Raw genomic sequence first — 24,703 nt, forward strand, 5'->3', positions numbered from 1 at the left:
CATACAATATTGCATATTTTACTGGGGTGTATGATTAAAAATGTCGTTTTTATTTATATTTGCAAGTAAGAATGTGCTACATTTACCAGATAGGTCTGTATACACACTATATGCATATTTATTCTGCGTATAAAAGTTTTCGGAACTTTCGTGTTTGTGCAACTGCTATAAATGATATTTGTTTAAATTGTAATATAAAATCAACTGCTTAATTGGTACAGTGTAACTGTAGCGTACAAATTCTGGTTAAAAGTGCTACAGTAAATATTAAAAACACAGGGAACGAAATAACTTAATTGGGTACCAAGTAAAATATAAAATTGCAGTTTCACTTTATGAGATAGGTATATAAAAAGCGCAAATAAAAAATAAAATTCGATCGCAGTGAAATGCACGTATAAACATAACAGCTAAAATGTCGCTTTTTAATTATAATCATTATACGTATGTGCCGTATGCTTGCTGGTCCGCAACAACATCGATATCGCTTTGGTTCGCACGTTTACGTCGCTTTTTCTTAATTGCACGTTTGATAGCTGCTTGAATAGTCTGAATACAAATAAATGAAAATAATAAGATATAGTCGTAGTGAAATGCTGCATGTTTTCATTCTCTATTCTCGTCCAATTTGGTAAACAAAGCAGAGTCCGTATATAAACATGATTATATAATATAGTTTTCGTAAGCAAGTTTTTACATGTATATAGGGACTCTGAAACAAAGAACATTCAAAGAATTATTTAACCGTAGCACTACGGCGCTAAAGGGGTGTTGTAAACTGTCAAAAATTAAAAAAAAGTGATATTATGGTCTAACGGTATAAAGGCTATCCCATCTTACCCAACAGTACTATATCCTAGTGAAAAACACAATACATAATTAGGCGTATACTGTTATTACGTCATTCCACTTACGTCAGAGCAGCTCGTGACGTTATAATACATTAATTCGACAAGTTGATCAAACTCCAGACCAGTATAGTCGAAGTCGAAAGTAGAAAACGCAGTTTCTTTCGTAAAAACGTTGAAGTCATTAAATTTTTGCCCCTCCGGTACGTCTGAAATTATGAAAACAGTTAGAAAAATGTTTGATTTTTTATAGAATGTCGTACTAGTATTTTATTCCTATTCAAAACTCTTCTTTAGACAAAGTAACATACATGGTAACTCGTAAGCTGGTAGGCCTACGAGGAGTATAAACACTCGTGTTATAACGACTGTCGGTCACGCAGAATAAAGCAATTTACATTCATTTTGTATAGTTGGGTGGAGGAAGATAAGACACCTTTCATTCTATTTTGTCGTCCCATTTGTTAAACAAAGAACCTTTAAGAAATTATAAATCCGTAGACTCACATATAGAGCCTTGTTAAATGTTTAAAACACGATCAGGATATTTTGGGATATTATTTGCCAAAGGTATTTCGTCTCCCCCCACCCTACTATAGTTTTCTGTACAATAGTTCTATACCATGTTACGTACCTTCCGTGCTGTATCTGGGCTTAAAGTTTTTCAAATTTTGGAACTTTTTGTTGCATAAAGTTATCCAAACAACTATCGGACATTCGTCGTCGTTTTCGTCTTCCAAAACAATATATTCTTGGGGTGGTAGGTTGGCTATCTTATCAAAACTGATCGGCGGAAATTTCATTCCATTTTGCCAGGCTTGTACCGCAGCAATGAGAATTTGCTGAAAAAAAGTGGTTTTAGATATAGATATAGTTTATATACTTCTATAGGTGTTTGTAATGCATTGTAATTTACAAGGCTGAAATGTGGGTATCCGGTTTAAAAACTAGTGACTTTTATACCCATAACAAAAGCGTTAAAACCAGAGTCCGTATATAAACATGAGTTATTTCATCACCATAGAAATCTTACAGGGCAACCAAATGGGGTTAATTTCGCCGATTGTTTACCCTAGCAACGGGAATTTTTAAACATATTTTTCTGCTTAGTCTCAGTTTATTTATACAACTCAAAAACTTCAAGTCACTTTTAAGCTTTACTAAATTTAAACAACTACTTGAAAATTTGATTTTCTTTAATCTGCATCCCGTATTTGTATTAAAAACTTAAAATAGTATAAATTTAGCTATGTATGTACATATTTATATTATGTCTATGATCAATTTAGCCCCATTTGCTGTGTGTTATGTGATTTCTATGGGCGACATGAAATAACTCATGTTTATATACGGACTCTGGTTAAAACAACTAGAAAATACACCACTTATAGTAGGGTGAGGGAAGACGGGACATTATTAACAGCGGTGTATTTGAGTCGTAAGAACGGTTTTATAATCTTTTGAATGTTTTTTTTTTTTGTTAACTACTGAGTGAGACGAGAAATAACCCGAAAAGGTGTCCAATCTTCCCCCAACCTACTATATATTATAGAAGGTTGAGGTAAGATTGTCCTTATTTTCATTCTCTTTTATCGTCTCATTTGGTAGCAAACAAAAACTACTTACAATATTATATAACCATATCCTAACGACTCTAAAAGAGCGTTGTTGCGAACACGATTAGGTAATATATGAGATATTATGTGCTATTGGTATCCATTTTACTCCACACTAATACATTTGTTTCCCATTATAGTTTTGTGAATATTACTCACCGTAAAGTCTAACTTTTCATCTGAAGGCGAGGCTGTAAAATCTGTAACTATCAGTACATCAACCGCTCTCTGTGGTCGTAAAATCACGTCCGTCGGTACATTGTTCAAAACACCTGTTCATATATCAGCTTATGTTCCATATACAGCATTACGTTATACAAACAGTCGTTATAGGACGGGTGACTATTTAAACTGCCAGCAAGGGACTACCGCGGTGCAAAGAAACTGCCGTAAATGTCTTGCCAACGACATACAGAATTACAATGGTAGCAGCGTTGAGCCTCGAACATGAACCCATGTGTTAGATGCAGGGGCTGCGCTAACCACTTTGCGGTCGTTATAACACTGGTGTTCTGTTTCACACACTTGTGCCCGCTCACGAATTACCACATGCGACATGTTTTGTTTATTTTTTTGTATGTTTGTGTTTTCATTATTTGTACCTGCGTCTACAACTGAGATGATATCCCTCTTTGTCGACATTTTCTTTCTCTCGCGAATTCCAAGTCTAGCAGCTAATTGTTTTTGTTCAGCTGTTAAAAGAATCAAAATTTCATATTAATTAAATACGTAAACGGTACTGTGGGGTAAGATAGATATTGTTAGTACACAATATACGCTGTTGGCTAATCGCGTTATTAACAACTAACGACGCGTGGAGTAAAATGGGACCACTTTAGCACATAATATCCCAATGTCCCAATCCCGTTTTAAACAATTCAAAACGGCATAATGGCAGTCGTGAGGATATGGTTTTATATTTCTTTGAATGTTCTTTGTTTACTACTAGAGACGAGAAAATAAAACGAAACGGTGTCTCATCTTTCCCCCACCCTACCATATGTTTTTGAAACTCCTTGTTTACTACCAAATGAAACAAGAAAAACAGATTGAAAACATGCCCCCCCCCTAACATTCTACTATATATTAAAAATTTTTGGTATCAATGGATAAACATACGTCCTTGGTATGCCGGCTCTCCCAAAGGATTCATATAGTAAGTTGTAATGTCCTTAAATCCACGCGAGAAATTGAAATATTTCGCTGTTCGTCCCAGAAAGCTTACTCTTGATTGGAACAGTTCCGTATCCCTCGAGTTTTAAGTATAAATAAATGAATGTAACTTGCTTTATCCTCGCGTGGCTGGGAAACGACAGTCGTTATAACACAGGTGTTCTGTTTCATACACCTCGTGCTATAGCTTTTTGCCACGTATGTAAGTTTGTCGGTGATTGTTTTTTTTCTGTATGGCTGGAAACTTGAATAACACAATAGAGACCACTACGTTGGCAATGATAGCATCAGTGAAGGGCCTTGAACCCATTACCTCTGGGTTACATGCAGTCGTGCAAACCAACTGTGCTACTTACTTAAGAGAGGCCAAAATAGTAGATAAAAACGACTTTTCTCTTTCTGAGTTCTCTCCGTTTTCTGGGTAGAATAAAAGTAGTTTTAACAATTTGCCTCTCGCGGCACTTATATGACATATATTCTATCAGTTAAAATGGAAATAGGAGAGATTATGCGCTAACGTTATTCATCTAAACCCGCACTAATATAGTATATAGGGTGGGCGACGATGGGACACCTTGAGCACATAATATTCAAATATCATTGTTGTGTTTTAAACAATACACAACGGTATATATAGGAGTTGTGAGGATACGGTTTTATAATTTTTTGAATGTTCTTTGTTTGTTACCAAATAGAACGAGAAAAAAAGATTAAATAAAAAATTCTCCTTTCTTCCACCACCCTACTATATATAACATTTCGTGCACTTTTTAATGTTACCTTGATCACCGTTGCCTTGAGAAGTAACTGGATCTCGGTCGTTTTCTTCTTCGTCGTCGCTGTCTATCTCCGAATCAGATTCAATCTAAAATAAGCCGAAATAACACCGAAAGTTAGGACGTATCATTTTTCGGGTTTGAGTCAATTCAGTTCAAAATTTCCTTTAATGTCGAAAATGCCACAGTTGTGCATTGTATGTAAAGCCTAAATTTAAACATAAAAAATGTAACTGGTTTGTTCTAATATGTGTTTTAGGGAGAGAATTATGCTTTTCGGTCATTACCTCTAACTTTTCTTTATTCTTGTTAGTTCCATTTGTTGTACCAGTTTTGGATTTTGATTTTCCTTTTACTCGAAGATGGTCTGAAAATACAGAAAAGCTTCTTAGATCGCAGCATGTGCGTGCATGGTAACTTACCAACTCTTGACTAAGCTTATATTTATAAAGGTTACCCGGTATGTTGCTCCAATGGCCTCACCAAAGTGGAATTAGAATTCGTCTCTATTCTACGTGGGTGAGGTCCTGCAGGGTGGCACACCATTGGGATAAAGATTTATTAGGCCACAGTTTTTTCATAACAGTTCTTTAGCGACAGGTTTTTTCTCTTTTCAATCTGTGACCACTGGGGTGACACTATGCTCCCAATGGCACATTCGCTTAATCATTAACGTTATCGGTATCGAAAACGTTGAACTCTGTATCTTTCGGTTACAATGCAAGCGCACATAATTATATAGTAGGGTGGGGGAAGATGGGACACCTTTTCGTTTAGTTTTCTCTTTTTATTTGGTAGTAAACAAAGAACATTCAATGAATTATAAAACCCCATCTTCACGACTTCCACAGACCGTTGTTAATTGTTTAAAACACTATCAGGCTATTTGGATATTATGCGTTAAAGGTGTTCCATTTCCCCCCTTTTAAAGCAAGATCAGCCTATTTGGACATTATGCGTTAAAGGTGTCCCATCTTTCCGCACTCTATTATATATAATAGGTCTAATATAAGCACTACTGTTTTGTATGCATCTTCCACCTATGTATTTATTGAACTCCAATGATGTTTCTCCGGTGGCAAACGCGTTGAAAATGACTGAAAATGCAGAACCAACAGTTCCTTGCAGAAAATGCAATGGAAGCTCAGGGCAACGTCTTGCTAGAAAACCTCCGTTAAATACAGACCCGAATTGATCGACTGGAATCCCATATCCGAAAACGGGGAGATTGTATTCGTACGGAGAGCATTCAATATAAACTGCAAGAATTAACAAGCGAATAGTTTTAGCCAATAATATATAGTGGGGTGGGAGAAGATGGGCCATCTTTTCACTCTACTTCTCGTCCCGTTTGATAGTAAACAAAGAACATTCAAAGAACTATAAAACCGTATCCTCGCGACTTCCATTTTTAGTAGCTTACGATGGTTTTGGTTTTTAAAAACCGAAACGTATTAAACAAAATTCGTATCTTACATATGGGCTGTCATATTTGGATTAAGAGAAAGCAGGAAAAAATATGTTTTATACAGCTATAGGCTCCATTACTTACCGTGAAAAGTTGAAGCCAACGCTCTATTCTTAACATGGAGCATTTCAATAAGAGGGAATGGAACGTCAGCCGATGTAAGGTAGCTTTGGATCGTTGATAGTTTTTTCCATCGGTCCTAAATAACGTTTTACGTTAAAGTGTCTTTAAAAATGTAAAGAATTATACAGAAATGTATCTAGGCTGCATATACTTCGATTAAAATGTTCACAAACTGGGTTCCATTATACATTTATATAGTCGTATATCCATGTCCAATGAGCTTAATATGCGTTTTCTGGTTTAGCGCCGGACCCCAGAGGTTATGGGTTCAAGGCTCGTCGCTGCTACCAATGTATGTGTCTTTGGCCAGGCCACTTAACAAAAATTTATCCTTACCAGTGATGATCACTAATAAAATATCTATATTGTCTGCCCACAAGGTTACATACGTGGTAACTCGTCAGCTGGCACGAGGTGTATGAACACCCGTGTTATGACGAATTTCGTTATCTGGGAGCTCGAGAATAATGCAAGTTACATTCATTACTTACTTCTTTGCCTAGCAGTGAGGTTCCAATCAGATAACCAAAAAAATCAACAAAAGAAGTAGGCTGGCCGTACTGTTGTTTTTCCTCGACAAAGTTACTGAAAAATAACTGACAGTTAAATGCAGTATTTCAGATAAACGCGTACACTGTATATAGTTCTACAAGAAAATGTACTTTTTTCGTACCGAATTTATCTCGTTTTACAAATGATCAGGCGCTTATTGCATTTACAATTTCCTTTAGTGACTTCGTACTATAGTAATGAATGTACTTCGTACTATAGTAACAAATGCCATTCAGGCAATTTTTTATATTAGCCTATGCCGTATATATATTAGGTCCCATATTTTCGGTATTCTGCATTACTTTCTTGACTGATTGTTATGCTATAAGTAGGTATAGGAAATAGATGGCTTATGTTTTCATTCTGTATTATCGTCACATTTGGTAGTAAACAAAGAATATTTACAGAATCATAAAACCGTATCCATCCGAATTTAAAAGCGCTGTTAGTCTTTAAAAAAAACACGATTCAAAAATATTGGATTTTTTGTGCTAACGAAATCCAACCTACCCCAAAGTACTATATGTTTTAAATATGCAATATATTGCAATATATTAAATAAAATTATGTACTTACAAATAACCTTCTCGAAGGACAACTTGTAAAGCGACAGACACCCATTTCTGTATCACATTCTGTTTCAACGATTTCACAAACTGAGTGATTTCTTTCGGTGTCATCCTGTGTTGCTGATAGGCTGTGGTGAAATACCTGAACGTACAATTTATACTCGTAAAGTAAAGTAGAAGTGACTTTGGAATGTCTTTAGTGTTTCTAAGCCAAGAGGCTTGTGTATATAGTAGGGTGGGGAAAGACGGGACACCTTTTACCTCTATTTTCTCGCCCCCCTTAGTAGTAAACAAACAACATTCAAGAAATTATAAAACTATATGCCTATGACTCCCATTGACCGTCAGTAATTGTTTAAAACACTATCAGGATATTTAGATATTATGTGCTAAAGGTATCCCATCTTCCCCACCCTACTATATTTATGGTTGACCATTCCAATACGAATGTATATGCGCATGGTAATGGCATGTGATGCTGTCTTTTTTAAAACGCAGTGAATAACCGTGCAAAATGTTATAACGTATGCCGAAGTACGCAGCAAAAAAAAACATTCCAGAATCCGTATAGCTATCGCATAAGCAGTTGTATGTACCAGAGTGTCCATCTTCTCAAAGGCAACATTTCGGGGTCATAGCTACCACATACGCAGTTGTTTTTAAAGTTCAATAAATAAAAAACATTTGCAAAGCGAACGTATATATAACCAGTTTTAAAACCAGTTTCCCATAAGCCAAGGAAACATAACATTGTTCTAGCTATCGCAAAAGCATTCATTGTTTCTCACCAAGCCGATCCTGACACACCAGCAGTGTACATAAAGGTATCCAACACCCCAATATCTTTAAAGGCCTCCATCGCCCCACAAAGTCCAACTGCAGCACGGTAACCTCCGCCAGAGGACGCGAGTGCCACGACTGGTGTCTAACGAATAAAATAAATTATTTTATTGTAAAAAAAAAACAGAAAAATGTTGTCGCCGAAGGGTAACCGAGCAATTTGACTAACGAAGCGTAACTGAACAAAATTTATAGGTTATCGGTTCAAGGCCTTTCGCTGCTGCCATTGTAGGCAGGACACCTATTAGAAACTGCTCCAACCCAGTGGTCACTTAGTTTTAAAAAACAATCGCCCACACAGTTACATTCGTGGTAACTCGTAAGCTGACACGCTGTGTATGAAACCGAACACCCGTGTTATAACGACTGTCGTGTTCCAGTCACGCAAAGATAAACCAAGTTACTTTCATTTATTCACTCAATTTGATGGATTAAAAGGGGGATGGCTGCGTATGTACATGTCTGTATTTTAAAACATTTAAACGCTCAATACCTCAAGCAGATTTTTCGGTCCGTCCTCTCCCAAAATTTTGTTCAAAGCTTTAAAAACTTTTGGAAATCTTTTCTTTCGAAAGATTCTTTCGCCGTTATGTAGCTCATGGCCAAGTCGAAAATCTGGCGAAGTCCTACATAATGAATGAATGAGTGTGTTTACCTTCGTGTGGCGGGGCAACTACACTCGTTATATAACAATGGTGTTCTGTTTCATACACCACACGGTCCATCTTACAAATTACCATGTATGTAACTTTGTGGGTGATTGTATTTTGCGCAGGATTTTATATATTTTTGTTTTATGCATGGCTGACAATTTGGACAACCCATTAGTGGCCACTAGGTTCTATAGCAACCGACGTTTAAGTGTCTCGCCAACGACACATATACGCCTAATAATAGCAGCGACGCACCCCAGCCTAAAACAAGGCAGGTTTTTTGCGTGGCAGGACTTTCCCACATGCTGTTTATAATCAACGTAACGACAGTGGTACGTAACCACCGCGGCAGCTATTTATAAATGCATATACGCTATAATAGCGCCGCGTCATCTAATGCAACGATATAGTTATGGTGTTTAATACGGGAAGTAAACTCGATGATTATATTGCTATATGAGGAAAATGCGTTATGCTGATTTAAATACACGGAAATCATTGGTTTATTGTAGGCCGTATTACAAAGTGTGTAATATCCTGTTACGTAATCCAGGAAATTAAAACTTTAGAAAAAGTTTTTTTAAACGGATGTGTGTTAAAATAATATATTTCATAGTTACACCTACATATACAGTAGTGTGGGGTAAGATGGAACACCTTTTGCACATAATATCCAAATATCCTGATTGTGTTTAAAACAATTAACAGCGGTCTATAGAAGTCGTGATGATACGGTTTTATAATTGTTTGAATGCTCTTTGTTTGCTACCAAATGGTGCGAGAAAGTAGAATAAAAAGGTGTCCCATCTTCCCCCACCCTACTATATACATCACTTTTGTATCAAACCTTAACGTCTTTGTCAAAGAAATATCCACTTCTCCATGCTGTAAAACATAAAATATGTAACATCCGGTGTATATGCAACTAATCCTACGTTAGGGCTATACCTAAATTACTCATACGTTTTGGTCATATGTTGTTGTAGTGTATGGATCAGCACTTTGTTTTTATGTTTCTAGTGATTAATGTTTTTACATTATAAGTCATTACAGTAGGTTATTGCGGAAAAATAGGACATGTTTTTATTTACGTTTCTCGTCCGATTTGGTAGTAAACAAATTTTAAGTTTAGATGCCAACGCTATCTTACACTGCAAAAATAATATGTCCTGCCCGACAGCGCTATACAGTACAGGTATTTTTTTAACATCTGACACCATTGAAGATGGTTTTAGTTTTTAAACCAAAATGTTTGAAATGAAAATCGTTTCTTACATTTGGACTGTCATGTTTGTATTGAAATTTACCAAAAAATTCGCATTTTATGCAACTAAGTAAATATTACGCAGGCATTTTCTCTTACCGATCCAAAGCTGACAGTGAGCAAATTTTCTTTCCCATTAGTTTCATACGGAGCGGCATCAATTGTTCGTTTTGCGATTAAATCGTCGAAAACAATATCAATATCAATTGCGGAAATCTGCATAAATTGTTTCCATTAATGAGCATGAATGAATGAATGTAACTTGCTTTATCCTCGCGTGGAGGACAACGACAGTCGCTATAAATCGGGTGTTCTGTTTCACACACCTCGTATAACCCGCTAATAAAGTACAACGTATGTATCTTTGTAAGTGATTATTTTTTGAACGTTTTTTTTTTATGTGTCTGGTTCAATTTTATCTATAACATAGTTTCCTAGGCTACTGATTGCTGGAGAATAGTAAAAAACATTGTTATCAGGCGTTAAAACAAACTGTTTTTTTTTGTTTTTTTGTCGCAGTGCCCCGTCTACTGGAGAATATCTCTCGTAGGCCGTGCGCAGTGGTATATAGTTTGCAGACGTTTTATCTCTTTTTGACGTTGGATAAAAGTATACACGCATTAGTTAATACAGAACTCCACAAATTTTGCGTTAATGGCATTTCATGTTATAGGTAAAACATATAGTAGGGTGGGGAAAGACAGAACGGGACACCTTTTCGATCTATGGAAGTCGTGAGGATACGGTTTTATAATTCTTTGAATGCTCTTTGTTTACTACCATAGGGAGGAAAGATGGGTCACCTTTTCATTTTATTTTATCGTCCCATTTGGTTGTAAATAAAGATCAATGTAAGACATAAAATCGTATCCTCCAAGGTGTCCCGTCTTTCCCCACCCAACTATATAACGATTTGCCGTACCTCAATGGGTATCCCAGCAGTTACGTCCAAGTCGTTTGGAATAATAAACTTGAAAGTCTCATTTATGTCATAGGTCGTCGTGTCTTCTCGTCCGCGAGAACAAAATAAGTTGGGACTTGGCAGTGTTTTACATCTTACGTTAAATTTCACGTCTGGCGTATCGACTGTATAAAAACAAGAAATATTCGTGTTGAATTATACGTTGCCTATGCATAAATGAATGAATGTAACTTTTTTATCCTTGACTGGCGGAACAACGACAGTCGTTATAACACGGATGCTAATTTAAACTACCAGTATAAGACCACTGGTTTAAAGCAATTGCCGTTAAGTGCCTTCTTGCCTAAAGACACATACACCCATAACGGCAGCAGCGTTGAGCCTCGAACGCATAACTATACGATGTTGAAATTTTATACGCCTTGCATATTAAGGTAAATCGCGTGTGCGGATGAAATACGCTTAAAGCCAAAAAAAGTGAGTTCATGTTACACACATATTTACTACATGTAGCATACAATAGTTTATAATATTTCCTAGTATTCTCTTCCATATAGTAGGAGGGGGAAGATGGGACAGCTTTTCGTTTTATTTTCTCGTCTTATATGGTAGTAAACAAAGAAAATTTAAGGAATTATGAAACCGTGTCCTCACGACTCTTATAGACTGTTGTTATTTGTTTAAAAAATGAATATTTGGATATCATGTGCTCGAGGTGTCTCATCTCCCCCCACCCTACTGTAATATATATTTAATTTTTTTATATTACAAGAAAAAAAGAAACAGAAACGGCTCTTGAGAGAGTGTTGCTGACTGTTAAAACCAAGGTTCGGAAATATTGAATATATTTTGTCTTAACAGTATCCATCTTTCCCGACCTACCAAATCTCCATAAACAAAAGCACTCGCGTACGCTAATTAAATTATTGCTAATTTTTATATTGTGTAACATGAGACACAAACGAAACTTCATACGTTTTTTAGAATTGACAATACGTTATAACGTTACACTACGACAATTCGAAGTAAAATGTAGCATTTTTTCTAAGAAATATGAATTGCTTCATACTTACAAAAATCGCTAAACGATGACATTGAAATATCTCTGCATCTTAGTAGAGTAACGCTCAGAACGGTCACTGGCTCAAATGGTACCTGTAAAAAAAGAAATTTACATTAATAAGGTATATTAATATATATATAGTAGGTTGGGAGGAAGATGGGCCACGTTTTCATTCTATTTTCCCCTCCCATTTGGTAGTAAAAAAAGAGTGTTCAACGAATTATAAAACCGTATCCTCACCACTACCATAAATGACCGTTGTTAATTATATAAAAGAATGTGTTATTGATCATACGTGCTTAAGTTACGCACGGCTATTCGTGCTATTCAGCCATTATTCGTCGTTATATTATTCGCAACGCTTGCTCAGCGAAATAGAAAAAAACAACGATTTTTATAAAGCGGAAATTTAATGTTTACAAAATACTAAAAACAACAGCATAATGTGACGATGCGTGTTGCGTAATATTTATCTTTTCAGCACGTGCTTCTGACGTAAGATAATGAACAGTTCTTATAGGCGCTAAGCGTTTTAAAAAAGGTTGTATTCATATCTCTTACCTTCACGTTATGATACCTAGTTTGCCGTTCGTCTTCCTCTAAGACAAATTCGTTATATAGCATATCTTCTATTCCGTACTAACTCCTACACAGCGGTTTATAATGTAAAGCTACGATTCTACATTGAAAACAAGTTTGGCCATTAAACTTCCGCGTATTTCTCGTACAAATGTTGCAGTATTCCGAGAATTGTTTTGTCTATAGTGCGTTATAACTACGTTTAATTCTACTATAACATGTGTGCAGAATTAAACAAAATCTGTTTAGTTTCTGCACGTCTTTTTGACCAGCTTATCAGCTGTACTGACATATCTATACCATACGCTCCTGAAGGTATAGCTTATATATATATCTATTCTAAGAGCGACCGTACACACTGTACTGATTCCGTTTATCACGCTATGACAAGGTGCAAATTTTTGATGACGGCACCCATGCGTCACCTGGATAGCATCAGTTTGTTTTTAGATTGATTTATTTAGTATGGATTTAATAGTTCGTTGGTTACGACTATGCATGTAGATTAAATAGGTTAATGTTCCATTTTAGCAGTTAAATTCAAACAGCTTACATATACGTACAACTTATACGTGATGGGACAACTTTTCAACTCCCAGCATATAGGCCATTGTTAATTAAATAAAACTCGATCAGGATATTTGGATATTATGTGCCAAAGGTGTACCCCGTAGGCTACTACTAGGAATCGATGTTATAATGCATAAACGTACATATTCATATAAAAAAAAACGATGTTACGCTGCATATACGTACGTATTTATATATAACGGGTACATATACGTACATGTCCATGCATATATGATGCATATGCGTACATATTCGTTTCAATGTTCGAATTATCGTGGGGTATAGGTGAATATGATGGGGATCCTGGATATACGACTGAAAAACAGCAATTTTTTCTGATTAAGTTACATCAGTCTTAACCGTACATATATGATATAGTAGGGTGGGGAAAGATGGGACACCTTTAGCACATAATATCCAGATATCCTGATCGTATAAACAACTAACAACGGTCTATGAGACTCATGGGGACATAGTTTCATATTTCTTTGAATGTTCTTTGTTTACTACTATATGGGACGAGAAAATAGAGTTAAAATGTGTCCCATCTTCCCCCATCCTACTGTATAGTCTTTACCTTAAATAAAGTTGCTTCAATATGCTATTAATATTTAACCTTACATACGGCCCAATACAATATATATATATATATATACTATACATATATATATACTATACATATATATACTATACGAATATATATATATATATATATATATCTTCGCCCACAGTACTACATGTTATAGCGGGCCACTTCTAACTTATCGTCAGTTTTAACAGAATTTAAATCGTAAAACATTGGCCGACAGGTGTCGCTTCGGAGTAGTATTCCTGAAATATGGCGTGGTATAACATCTTAGTGAGAAATTTAGCACACACACAATTTCTTATAGTTCATACTTCACTAACATGACGCTTAGCTTAGTAAGAAAATATTTCCCTAGTTTTAACAAGTTGATTGAATGCGCGGCTAAAAATCGTTTGCGACGTGATCGATCATATGTCGTTGCAGAACGCTATATACGTAAACTGTTTATAGACATACACTTTAGTCTATTCTTGTGTAATGAGCATTTTAAATGAAATTTGGAGAATTAGGGTTGAAGACCACGTCAGATATAATTTGCTGTGTTATTATATATAGTAGGCTGGGACAAGATGAGACACCTTTAGCGCATTATATACAAATATCCTGATCGTATTTTGAACAATTAACAACGGGCTATGAAAGTCGTGAGGATACGGTTTTACAGTTCTTTTATGTTCTTTGTTTACTGCCAGGGCAAGAAGTAGAATGCAAGGTGTCCAATCTCCCCCCACCTTACTATAATAAAGCCTTTCTTTATTTAACACACATTACAGAGGGGTAAGATGGGTATTGTTAGCCCATAGTTTATCCCATATTTCCAATTGTGTTTTTAAAAATTCACAACGCTCTTTTAGAGCCATTTTGCGTGATAATATAGTTATTTATTATTATTTTTTTATTTTAAAATGGGACAATAAACTAAAACTTGGACCATCTTACCCCCACCTATTATATATAAATTCATTTTAGCCTTTGCCGGATATATATGACACGCATCAGGTATTGACTCCATGTGCCCCAAAACGCCTTCATGTTTTTGTAGTTTGTTTTTAAACACTCCTTTCGAATGACATTTAACAATTATCCTATCGGGTACTTAATCATATATTTTATACGTTAGAAAACTAAACTTTGTGGGGAGTTGTCCCTAAAGCGGGCAGATTCCATGCTTGATCAAGCATGATGCTAGGAAACGATTCCGTGACGTCGACGCGGGCGTGGGTGCGGAAATGGGAACGGATATTATAAATCGAGACGGATATGTGTATATATAGGGTCTAGGGCTACGTGGGGTAAGTCACAGTTCGTAAGGGGTCGGCAGTTCAAAACATGTTTATTTAAAATTCCAAGAAGTATAAATCCGTAACGTCGTCACGTTTTTTGTTGTTTGTCCAAATTTTGTTTTATTTAAAGTAGATGTTTTAGTTTTTTTGTAATTCAAAGGGCAGTAGTATAAAAATACTAAATAAATGCAAGGTTTCTGTTTATAGACATAATGAAATATGCACGGCTACCATTAAGCTTTTTATAAAAGGCATAACACAAAACGTAAATCCATAAACGTTTTATATGTAGGGTGGGGGAAATGGGACACCTTTCATTAATTGTGTTTTTTTCTCGTCCTATTTGATAGTTAACAAAAAACATTCAAAGAAATAGAAAACCGTATCCTCACGACTTCCATAGACCGTTGTTAATTGTTTAAAACACGATCAGGATATTTGGATATTACGTGCCAAAGGTATCCCGTCTTCCCCAACCCTACTATAAGTCTGTCTGTTTTAAATTCCTTTCTGCGCAACCCTTGTTCCAACACCATGCAGTATAAATCACAATTACGAACACACCGTATATTTGCACGCTTTATTTGTGGTGAAAGCACAGTGCGTTTGAATTCCCACGATTCCTTATATAGGAAAGTTACGAATTTAGCCTTGAATCGTAAATTAGCTAAAAAATGCTACACGCCCGCCGTATTAGGGGTAATATATCTCGTTTACACTAGGACTTATTTTGCTTCTACATAAAGGGCTGTAACGTAAGCCTTTTTCGAGTTAATCACTTGTATTTACTATTTTTAAAAACTATTTTTGTATGGTCGCGGGTCACGCAGATTCGCGCCGCGCCCCCTGTGTGACGTCATAAACAATTGACCTTCTTAAGAAGTTTAAATTCTCGCCAAGCGTTCGACAGTTTATCTTGAAAAATCACATATCTGCCAAAATAGAAAAACCGCAAATTTACCATATTTTTGGGCACGGCACTCAGGTTATATGCTACCATGATAGAATGACATTTTTTGAATTATTTATAACCATCAGTTGTCTATAGCGACATTTAAACTAAAATTGTAAAGCTTTTTTCGCGATTGTACCAACCGTGTTAATAAAACGGCAGCACATTTTGTGCTAGGCGATAAAATCAAACTGTACCGATTTTGCTTAAGAATTTATAGTAGGGTGGGGGAAGATGGGACACCTATAGGACCTAATATCAAAATGTCCTGATTGTATTTTAACAAATTAACAACCGTATATGGTAGTCGTGAGGATGCAATTTTATAATTCATTGAATGTTATTTGTGTACTACCATTTGTAAAAACAAAAACAGAGTAAAAAGGTATCAGATTTGTCCCCACCCTATACTATATGATATTTTTTTTTAAATTTATTGTTATACTTGTATTTAAAAGAAAGGGCGTAGCGGTAGCAATATGTAAGTTAAGTTTTTGAGCAAATACAATTTAAATAGCCCGACAGACGCATTTATTTTAATAACTCGCCTTTGTTCGATGGCTATACGAACAATTGAAAGAAATAATTCCCTTTGTTGAAGGATAATGGCCGTCGTTTCAGCAATTCTGAATTATTCACGTTGTTAGTTTTGGCGCAGTAGGGCCTTGGCTATACAGCATAACCGCCCATTTTACAGTGGGATACGGCTTTATTTGATTTCAGTATTTCTTTACTGTTTACGGGACTGACCGATTGTGTAGCATCGATTGTGGCTCGGTATTTGTACTATTTGCGCTGACATTAAACAAGGCCTAAGAATCCAGGCGCGTCGGACATGTTTACTTTATGTTTCGGTGCTTTACTATGGGATGAAGCACACAGATGACGAGACGTTATTGCCGTGTAACCAGTTGTTAAATAACCGATATTAGTTTTATACTGACACTGATTCGGTAGCTGTTTGGGCCAAAAGAGGCTGGAAACTCGCGACTCGGCCCGCGTACGAGTGACTCGGGACAAGTGGGAGCTCTTGGAACACTCGTAACGAGTGTTTGCTTATGCGCGTCGGAAAAAGAAGCTGCCGCGCGCCCGTAATAACACAAGTATAGAAAGCGGCGAGGGCTGCGTAACCACAGTTACAATCGGCTAAACTGCACGCTCGCCATAAAGGTGACAATTTAGTCGACACAGAGAAGCCTTTGTGAACGAGCGGCGCAGAACTCTCAACGCGCAGTCAATCTCAGAGGCTCGGTATGGAAGTGTTGATTATAAATAATAAATGTTTGATTTCGAAATACAGTTATAATGACGCAGTTCTGTAATATATGCAATAGAATAAAATGTATTTTTTTAGTAAGTTCATTTATATACACGCAAGCACAGAAAATATTGGATAGATGAGCTAACCTCTTTTATAATTCTGCGAAAAACAAAGAAAATCAATAATATCCATACATAGCATATGGTCATAAGCTTTTGCTCCAATTTTTTGGAACAGAATTTTCCAAAATCTTTTCTAACTAGGATTAGTTTCTTAGTGTGTGGCAGTTTTTTAATGAGCCATGCAAACAATACATCTGGTCCTGCAGATCGTGTATTATACCTAAGCCAAATATGACTAAAGTACAGTTTTAATTTTGAAGATGTCGCAGTATGGTGTTTTGAGATTTTAAAACGCTTTTTACAAGTTCTGTTTTAGGAGTTTAGTGTACCAGTATGCTTTTGGCATATCTTTCTACAAGTAACTTCTGTTGAAATAGTGACTTTAACGTCCGTGAATATAACACGGCGGATTCATTAAGTTAGCACTGCTATATTTATTGGATATACAGAACTTTTCGGATTACGTGATCACTGAAGGACAGAGCTAGTGATCATCAATGAAGCTATCTAGCGTGCTGCCTAATAAAAGTCAGCACACCAAGCCCAAACTGCCTATGGGTTCTTTATATAAGGACCTGCTGGCTTATGGAAAGAAGCTTCCCGCTCCAATACACCATCACCAACACACAAGTGGAAGTTATGACTTCGTTTTCAGCAACACCTTGCGAGCCCACGGTATATTATTATTGTGTCTGTTTTATAGCGATTTATAAATAATTCCAGGTTCTTTTTGGCAGTCGTAAACTTCATTTACAAGCAGAATAATGTGCCCATCCCATTCCACTCCTTTAGTTTGTTCAGTTTGTAGCGAGCACTTAGCAACCGTTCAGTTTACTCGATTCTGAGGTTAAACCAGGTTTACAATCGCCAGATGAAAGCGCAAGGCCAAAGAACAGATTTATGCGCATATAATGTAGGCTTACTCCAATATCGTAAATCACTACGGCAGATGATTGAACCGGGTAAAACATTTACAGTCTCAAACTTCACATTCGTTTGCAGACTAGCATTAGAACTTAATTTTAAGACGCACGGGCGGCGATAAAGAGCTTACGCTGCACCGACAACCATGGTAACCCGATGCTGTTTCTGCAAAATCCCGAGGTTTTTGTATAGGAGTCAAATGTACACTAAAGTATTCTTGACGAGATCCCACTTGCGGTTTTGGTATCCGATGCGCCCTACTGGCTTTTACTTATGGTAAAATCGAAAATCGCATTTCTAGAATTTGTTTAAATACTGTTTTAGTGCGTGTAATATTATCATGCGATTCTCATATTGTTTCGATACGTATGTTCTTTGTAAGTGCGAAACAGCTAAAGTCACGCTTGTTTTTTGAAAGTTAGACTGGGCTAGTTGGTACTTAATCGATTGGCAACTGTCAAAACAGCTTTCCCAAACAACTGGATTACTAAAAACAACAACTTATATGTGAATAGGTGTTTGACCAGTCGCCATGACAGTAGCTGCAACAATTTGTCCAAGAAAAACAGCTTGAATATTTATTATGCATAGTAAGTAGACGGGAATTTAATCTTGTCAACCGAGTTTTCTCGTGAGGATAGTTTATAGTGTGAACAAACATCTGAATTTTGACCTGGATAAATTTGGTCATAATTAAATATTGTTATCTAAATCTGCTTGTCTAGTTCATACATAAAAATATAAAGTACGGGTCTTTAAAATATTTGTATGTGACTTAATAACTAAATAAAGTTACTTTATATGTTTTATTACCAGAAAGAACGAAGAGTCAATCAAACTTAACCATGGATAGTGGTATGCAGGGAAGGCTTAGATTGGACACATTATCTCCATTCAGCCCTGGTTAGAATATATTTTCCCAAAAGCCCCCCCCCCTAAAAAGGGGCCCCCCCCTGCCCAAAATTTTTTTTAATTATTTTAGAGAGGATAACATGCATAGGTCTTATATTGTAGTGAGAGAGATTTTTAAACAGTTTAGAATTAGGTGTCTGGTATTGCTGTATGATAGATTTTGTGGGTAATTTTTCCCACAGTGTCATAGCCAAAAAATGAGACTTCAAAATGAGTTCTGTTAGTAGTTAGTGGTAAGGGTAGAAAGTAGGGTGTAGATTTTTTATTAGCACTGTGTAATAACTGCTTCAGTTTGGTTATGGCCCAAATGTTTATTAAACTTTTGGTGCTAAAATATTCAACATGACTTTTTCATTTGCAGAATATCGGATTTTGGGGAAGAAGGGAGAAGGCACATTTTCCGAAGTGCTGAAATGCCAGCATGTGAAAGATGGCACCTATTATGCATGCAAGAAAATGAAACAACATTACGATGGGTAATTTTTAGTTGTTTCGTTATAAAGTTGAAACAACATTACGATGGGTAATTTTTAGTTGTTTCGTTATAAGTTTTTGGGGAGGGTAACTGAGGCTAAATCGTACTTATAAAATCTTTACTCTAAAGTACTCGTGATACGAATTGATTTATAAACTGATTTTCAACTAATAAAAAATATATAGAACTGTCTTAAAAATTATAAAAATTGACTATGTGGTTAATAAAGTTGGCATTTGCTTTGTAAAGCAGCAAAAATGCCACTAAATGACTGAAATATGTATTACCATATACTAGACCAATGGTTCCTAAACTAGGGTCCAAACATCAGTTTTTAGAAGCTTACCATATTTAATAGTTTTTGCTTTTCCTTTCATTGATGTGGTTTTTGCATTTTTCCTATAGCATTCTTAGATTGGTCGTAAAATGTCAAAATAATTGCAAAGGGTCCACCAGGCCAAATTTTTGGAAAAGCTGGGAATCGCTGTACTAGACCTTTTTAGACAAAAGCTCAGATTCCAAGCATAATTTTTATACATACCCCCCCATACGACACATAACTTATGTTTAACCGCAGGGTTGATCAAGTAAACAACTTGAGGGAAATCCAAGCAATGCGTCGTCTTAACCCTCATGCAAACATTATTGGACTCCATGAAATTATTTAGTAAGTTTTTTTACAAAAAGAAGACTCAAATTTAACTAAAAATAATGTTAATAAAAAATGTTACATATACATTTATATATATATATTATGTAATATACATTAAATGTATATATATATACATTTTTTTTTTTTTTTGTCGCTTATTTTTGCACACAAATGTAAAATTATCATTGATATAAAACAAAACATTTAGTACTAAGCTTCATATGTCTCGCAATCTGTTTGGATTTCGTAAAATTTGCGATTGCTTTTTATTTTAGCATATGCAGAATACCTTTTACCCCAATAGCATATCACTTCACTGCACTTTGCAAAGCAATGTCTTCCAAAATGTTGCCTAAACCACTATAATAAAATATTAATGCAGCAATTTCTTGCTGCAAACAATATAGGCAAACAATTTTTAAAACTGCTGAAATTAAAATTTTTTAAATAGTATACCCTTTATTGAAAAGGCCTTTTATATATACTTTATTATTTTTTTTTTGTTTTTTTTTTGTGAAAATAGAAAAGTTTTTGTAACTGGTATTTTTTCCAATTTTAGTGACAAGAAAACTGGAACAGTTGCTCTTATATGCGAGCTAATGGATATGAACATATATGAATTAATAAGAGGTATGCATGTTGGTACATTTACCCAAATATAACCCATACCCTACAGAAACATATCGAAAAAAATAATTTTAGAATTTACTGTCTCATTCTGTTTTGTTTGATCAGACATACAAATTTGGTAGTATTTTGTGGAATTTTTGGTATTAAGGTCTATGTAGTGTTTTACAACATAGCAAAGTGTGGATTACATTATCAATGTTATATTTACATATATATTATTAACATATTATATTATAAATGTTTTTGCAAGCGGTAAACTTATAACGCATCAGTGTCTGTGTTTTTTTTGACTTAATAAGTGTGCACTATCCAATTTTTTAGTTTTCGTCGTCCGACCAAGTTTCTGTGCATTACTTATTACAAAAATTAGTTGGTCAAAATTTACCGAATAAAATTTTAGTTGGGCGCCTAAAAAAGCAAAATCGAATTTAGCCGGCGACCACGCCGACCAGTTTAGGCCATAAATGAGAATGCCATCCCAGCTGTTGTAGACTTCCGCGGTCAAATTTGTGGTGCGTAAATACCATCACAGGCCTGTCTGCTGTTAAAAGCTTATTCAGCAAGCGTAAATATTTTAACCCAATAATCTCTGCCAAAACTTCCACTTGAATTTACAGCGTGATGTATTTGCTTAAAGATGGATTTTTATAAGTTAAGCTATGTCTTTTAACAAGCACTAATACTGCCCTGATGTGGATAAATGAGCTATGTCTGAAACTGAGGGTAATAGGCCAACTCTGGCCTAAATAAAAGGATGTAGTTGTCAGACCTCACCCACATAGAACGTTTTACTCTGATTATAAAAAAATCGTATTTTTTACTTTTTTTTTCAATTTTTGGTATGCTTGTAAAAGGTACACTGTACCAGTACTAGTTTTTACAAGCACTGACATACATATAATTTTTTATAAAGATATCTTAAAAACATGTTAAAAGAGACTAATATTGCTATTCATTTAGAAAAGTTTTTTTTTTCACATTTTGGTACAGCATCAATTTAACTAGGTTTCTGTTTTCTGAATATTTGGTAGCGCTTGAGTGCTGTATAAAAATATAAGTGTTAGACCAGAGGCAGAGTCATGTAAAAAAAATATCGCAATTATATAAAAAAAGCTGAAAGCTGTGCTTTTTTTAACGTTTATTAATGTTGTATTCATTTTAAGTTAAATTCAATATGTAGGCTATTGATTTTGATCCCTTTTGGTTGCCAAGCAGTTAAATTTGCTGGGAAATTTTCATTGTGACCTGTTAAGATTGTTAAATAGCACTCAATGGATTAGTTCGGCTTATGCCATCTCTACATAAAGGCCAGTCGTTTCTTCACTAAGTTTTCAATTGCTTTTGTCTCAAGCCTTGCCCTATTGAGTCAGAACGTCGTGTTTTGTTTTCGACCATACACATGGTGACATTGTCAGCCCGCTTTTGAAAGCTTTGTCCTGCACCAGTAGAATACCGCCTTTTACACGGAGCCCTGTAACCTGAGCCCTTTGCCCTGATATGTAGCTTTGCTTTACGTAGTGTAGAATATCTCCACAAACTAATATTCCAATTTCTTCACAACGATTCGCGACATATGCCTTTCAAACTTTACCCAAGAACTTGTTTACTGAGAAATAACATTACCTTGTTCAGTGTGGAGAATTTCGAAGGTTTATTTTTATAAACTTTTTTATTTTTAGGACGTCGTCATTATGTGCCTGAACCAAAAGTTAAAAGCTTCATGTATCAGCTGCTCAAGTCATTGGATCATATGCACAGGTAGCCTTCTAATGCAAATAGGGCTTTGCCTCAAAACATCCTCAGTACAAATAATTTGGTTTAAATCTTAATTTTATACATAGGAAAGATGGGACACATTTAACATATTATATTTAAGTATTCTAATCAAGTAATACCGGTCTATGGTAGTCGTGAGTATACAATTTTATAATTCTATGAAAGTTCTTTGTTTACTACCAAATGGGACGAGAAAATAGAATGAAAAGGTGTTCCATCTTTCCCCCTTCCACTTTTTAATCTGTAAGCGTGTTTTAACAACTGTTGTTTTGTCTATATCCTGCCTTTCCGTTTAAACATTCCTAAATCTTCGCTACTGTAATTGAATGGACAAATAAAAGTTATTATACTTTGTAACTTACCAGCGTTACCACCCTGCCCATGTAATGTTAACTGGCAGATTATTATTTACAGATGTGGAATCTTTCACCGAGACGTAAAACCGGAAAACATTCTAATTAAGGTACCTGTTTAAACTTGTTTTTATATGACCCATTGCACTGCTATGGGTTAGGAAAAGCTGGATTTCCATTTTGTAATTTGTAAAATCATGTTAGTCATATTGTTATGTAAAGAATTGTATGGTATTGTGATTTGAATTGAATTGTTTAAATTTCCGGAATCAATATATAAATTAAATTATTATATAGGTTGAATCAATATATAAATTATTTTGAATAAAAATTTCTGTTTTTTTTAGGAAGTAATAAACAGATTTTTAAAATAGAAAATTCAGTTTAAAACTGTTTAAAAATGTCTTAAGCAAAATTGTTTTAGTTACTTTTTAAAAATAATTCAGCCTTTTTTTACCTTTTCATTTTTAAAAAGCTGGCTTTAATTTTCTCAAGCCCAAAACCACACTGTTGGTTACTTAGGTTAGTTTAGAACAATTTAAAAGAATCTTAAACAAGTTGATTTTGGTTATTGTTTAAAAATACTATTCTATGTTGGTGAAATTCTATAACATTGGTTGTCCAAATTATCAACCATACATGAAAAAATGAAAAAATTCCTTTCCCAAAAATAATCACCCAATAAGAAAAACATACTTGGTAACTCGTAAGCTGACACGAGGTGTATGAAACAGAACACCTGTGTTATAATGACTGTCTTTTTCTGGCCACACGAGGGTAAAGTAAGTTACATTCATTTGAACATACATATAAACTTTCAACATGGTAAATAATTTGTCTTAAAATTTGTTCATTTTTTTAAACAGGATGATGTTTTAAAACTGGCTGACTTCGGATCGTGTAGAAGTGTCTACAGCAAGCAGCCATACACAGAATACATCAGTACGAGGTGGTACCGAGCCCCTGAGTGCTTGCTCACTGATGGGTATTACACGTACCGTATGGACCTATGGAGTGTAGGGTGTGTGCTGTTCGAAGTTATGAGGTAAGGTCAAATGATTTTATGTAAAAAAAAGTTTTTGAAATGTGATTATAACATATATATATGTATAATTATATCTAAATACTTTTTTTTAAATATTTCGAGATAATTTTTTGGAGGTATGAAAATATAATTTTTAAATTCGTAAGATTGGAGTTACACAGGCTTTTGTTAGTGGGTTAGTTTTTATACTTTTTGATCATTTTAATCATAATATGTATTACCACTAGTTTAAGCATTGATCTAAAAGACTTATCTTACAGCACATTATTAACTATCTATTATCAGGATAAGGCTTACTATTCAGTATCTTATATCCAAAGTTGCCAAACCAGGGGTGGCAGGGTATTGTGACTTATTTTACAATTTTCTGCAATGTATTAATTAGTTAACAGTGTAACCTAAATTGTTTAATAGAAATGAGTCTCCTGACTTTCTTGCATTTTAAATACTTAAGGTGGCTGTACACAGTATCCAGAATTCATCCTTATGTTTGTTTTGTCCGGATTTAGCTGCCGCATGCGGAACTCGGTAATGAGTTTGCATACGGCTTCGCAAGCAAATTCGCATGCCGGATACTGTGTACAGCCACTTTTAGGCACATATACCTCTGGCTAAATCTATAGTGTAACTAGTTTAAATGTGCCTAAAATTAAAAAAAAATGGGAGTCAAAATGAACACTACTGCCTGTACTCTCAAATTCTTAATATATTTC

General features: G+C 35.3%; 2 protein-coding genes across 3 annotated transcripts in view; one reads left to right on the forward strand and one right to left on the reverse strand.

Moving 5' to 3' along the window:
- Positions 1-2: 2 nt before the first annotated feature.
- On the reverse strand, positions 3-12,691 carry LOC100183622 (cytosolic phospholipase A2). 2 transcript variants are annotated; one of them, XM_026836296.1, is made up of 20 exons: positions 12,429-12,691; positions 11,878-11,959; positions 10,805-10,968; positions 9,970-10,098; positions 9,466-9,503; positions 8,459-8,591; positions 7,914-8,050; positions 7,133-7,267; positions 6,496-6,589; positions 5,966-6,080; positions 5,454-5,672; positions 4,701-4,780; positions 4,418-4,502; positions 3,994-4,054; positions 3,584-3,714; positions 3,067-3,156; positions 2,624-2,736; positions 1,483-1,690; positions 915-1,057; positions 3-549 (listed from the first exon to the last, which is right to left on the reverse strand). In XM_026836296.1, exons 1-20 carry the CDS (start codon positions 12,489-12,491, stop codon positions 439-441), a joined length of 2,331 nt encoding a protein of 776 aa, XP_026692097.1. In that variant the 5' UTR covers positions 12,492-12,691; the 3' UTR covers positions 3-438. The 2 variants fall into 2 exon arrangements, with proteins under 2 accessions (XP_026692097.1, XP_002129582.1); XM_002129546.3 differs by having other exon boundaries at positions 9,982-10,098; positions 12,429-12,690.
- A 5,639-nt stretch (positions 12,692-18,330) lies between these two features.
- LOC100186816 (MAPK/MAK/MRK overlapping kinase) overlaps positions 18,331-24,703 on the forward strand; it is a 14,707-nt gene continuing 8,334 nt past the window's right edge. The window contains exons 1-9 of the mRNA XM_026836308.1: positions 18,331-18,423; positions 18,663-18,737; positions 18,964-19,050; positions 19,421-19,535; positions 20,112-20,201; positions 20,746-20,816; positions 22,496-22,574; positions 23,007-23,055; positions 23,812-23,990. Of these exons, the coding sequence (XP_026692109.1) occupies positions 18,731-18,737; positions 18,964-19,050; positions 19,421-19,535; positions 20,112-20,201; positions 20,746-20,816; positions 22,496-22,574; positions 23,007-23,055; positions 23,812-23,990 (677 nt within the window). The 5' untranslated portion in view covers positions 18,331-18,423; positions 18,663-18,730. The remainder of the gene's footprint in view (positions 18,424-18,662; positions 18,738-18,963; positions 19,051-19,420; positions 19,536-20,111; positions 20,202-20,745; positions 20,817-22,495; positions 22,575-23,006; positions 23,056-23,811; positions 23,991-24,703) is intronic.

This window comes from Ciona intestinalis, chromosome 10 (genome assembly GCF_000224145.3).
Source record: "Ciona intestinalis chromosome 10, KH, whole genome shotgun sequence".
Taxonomy (NCBI): domain Eukaryota; kingdom Metazoa; phylum Chordata; class Ascidiacea; order Phlebobranchia; family Cionidae; genus Ciona; species Ciona intestinalis.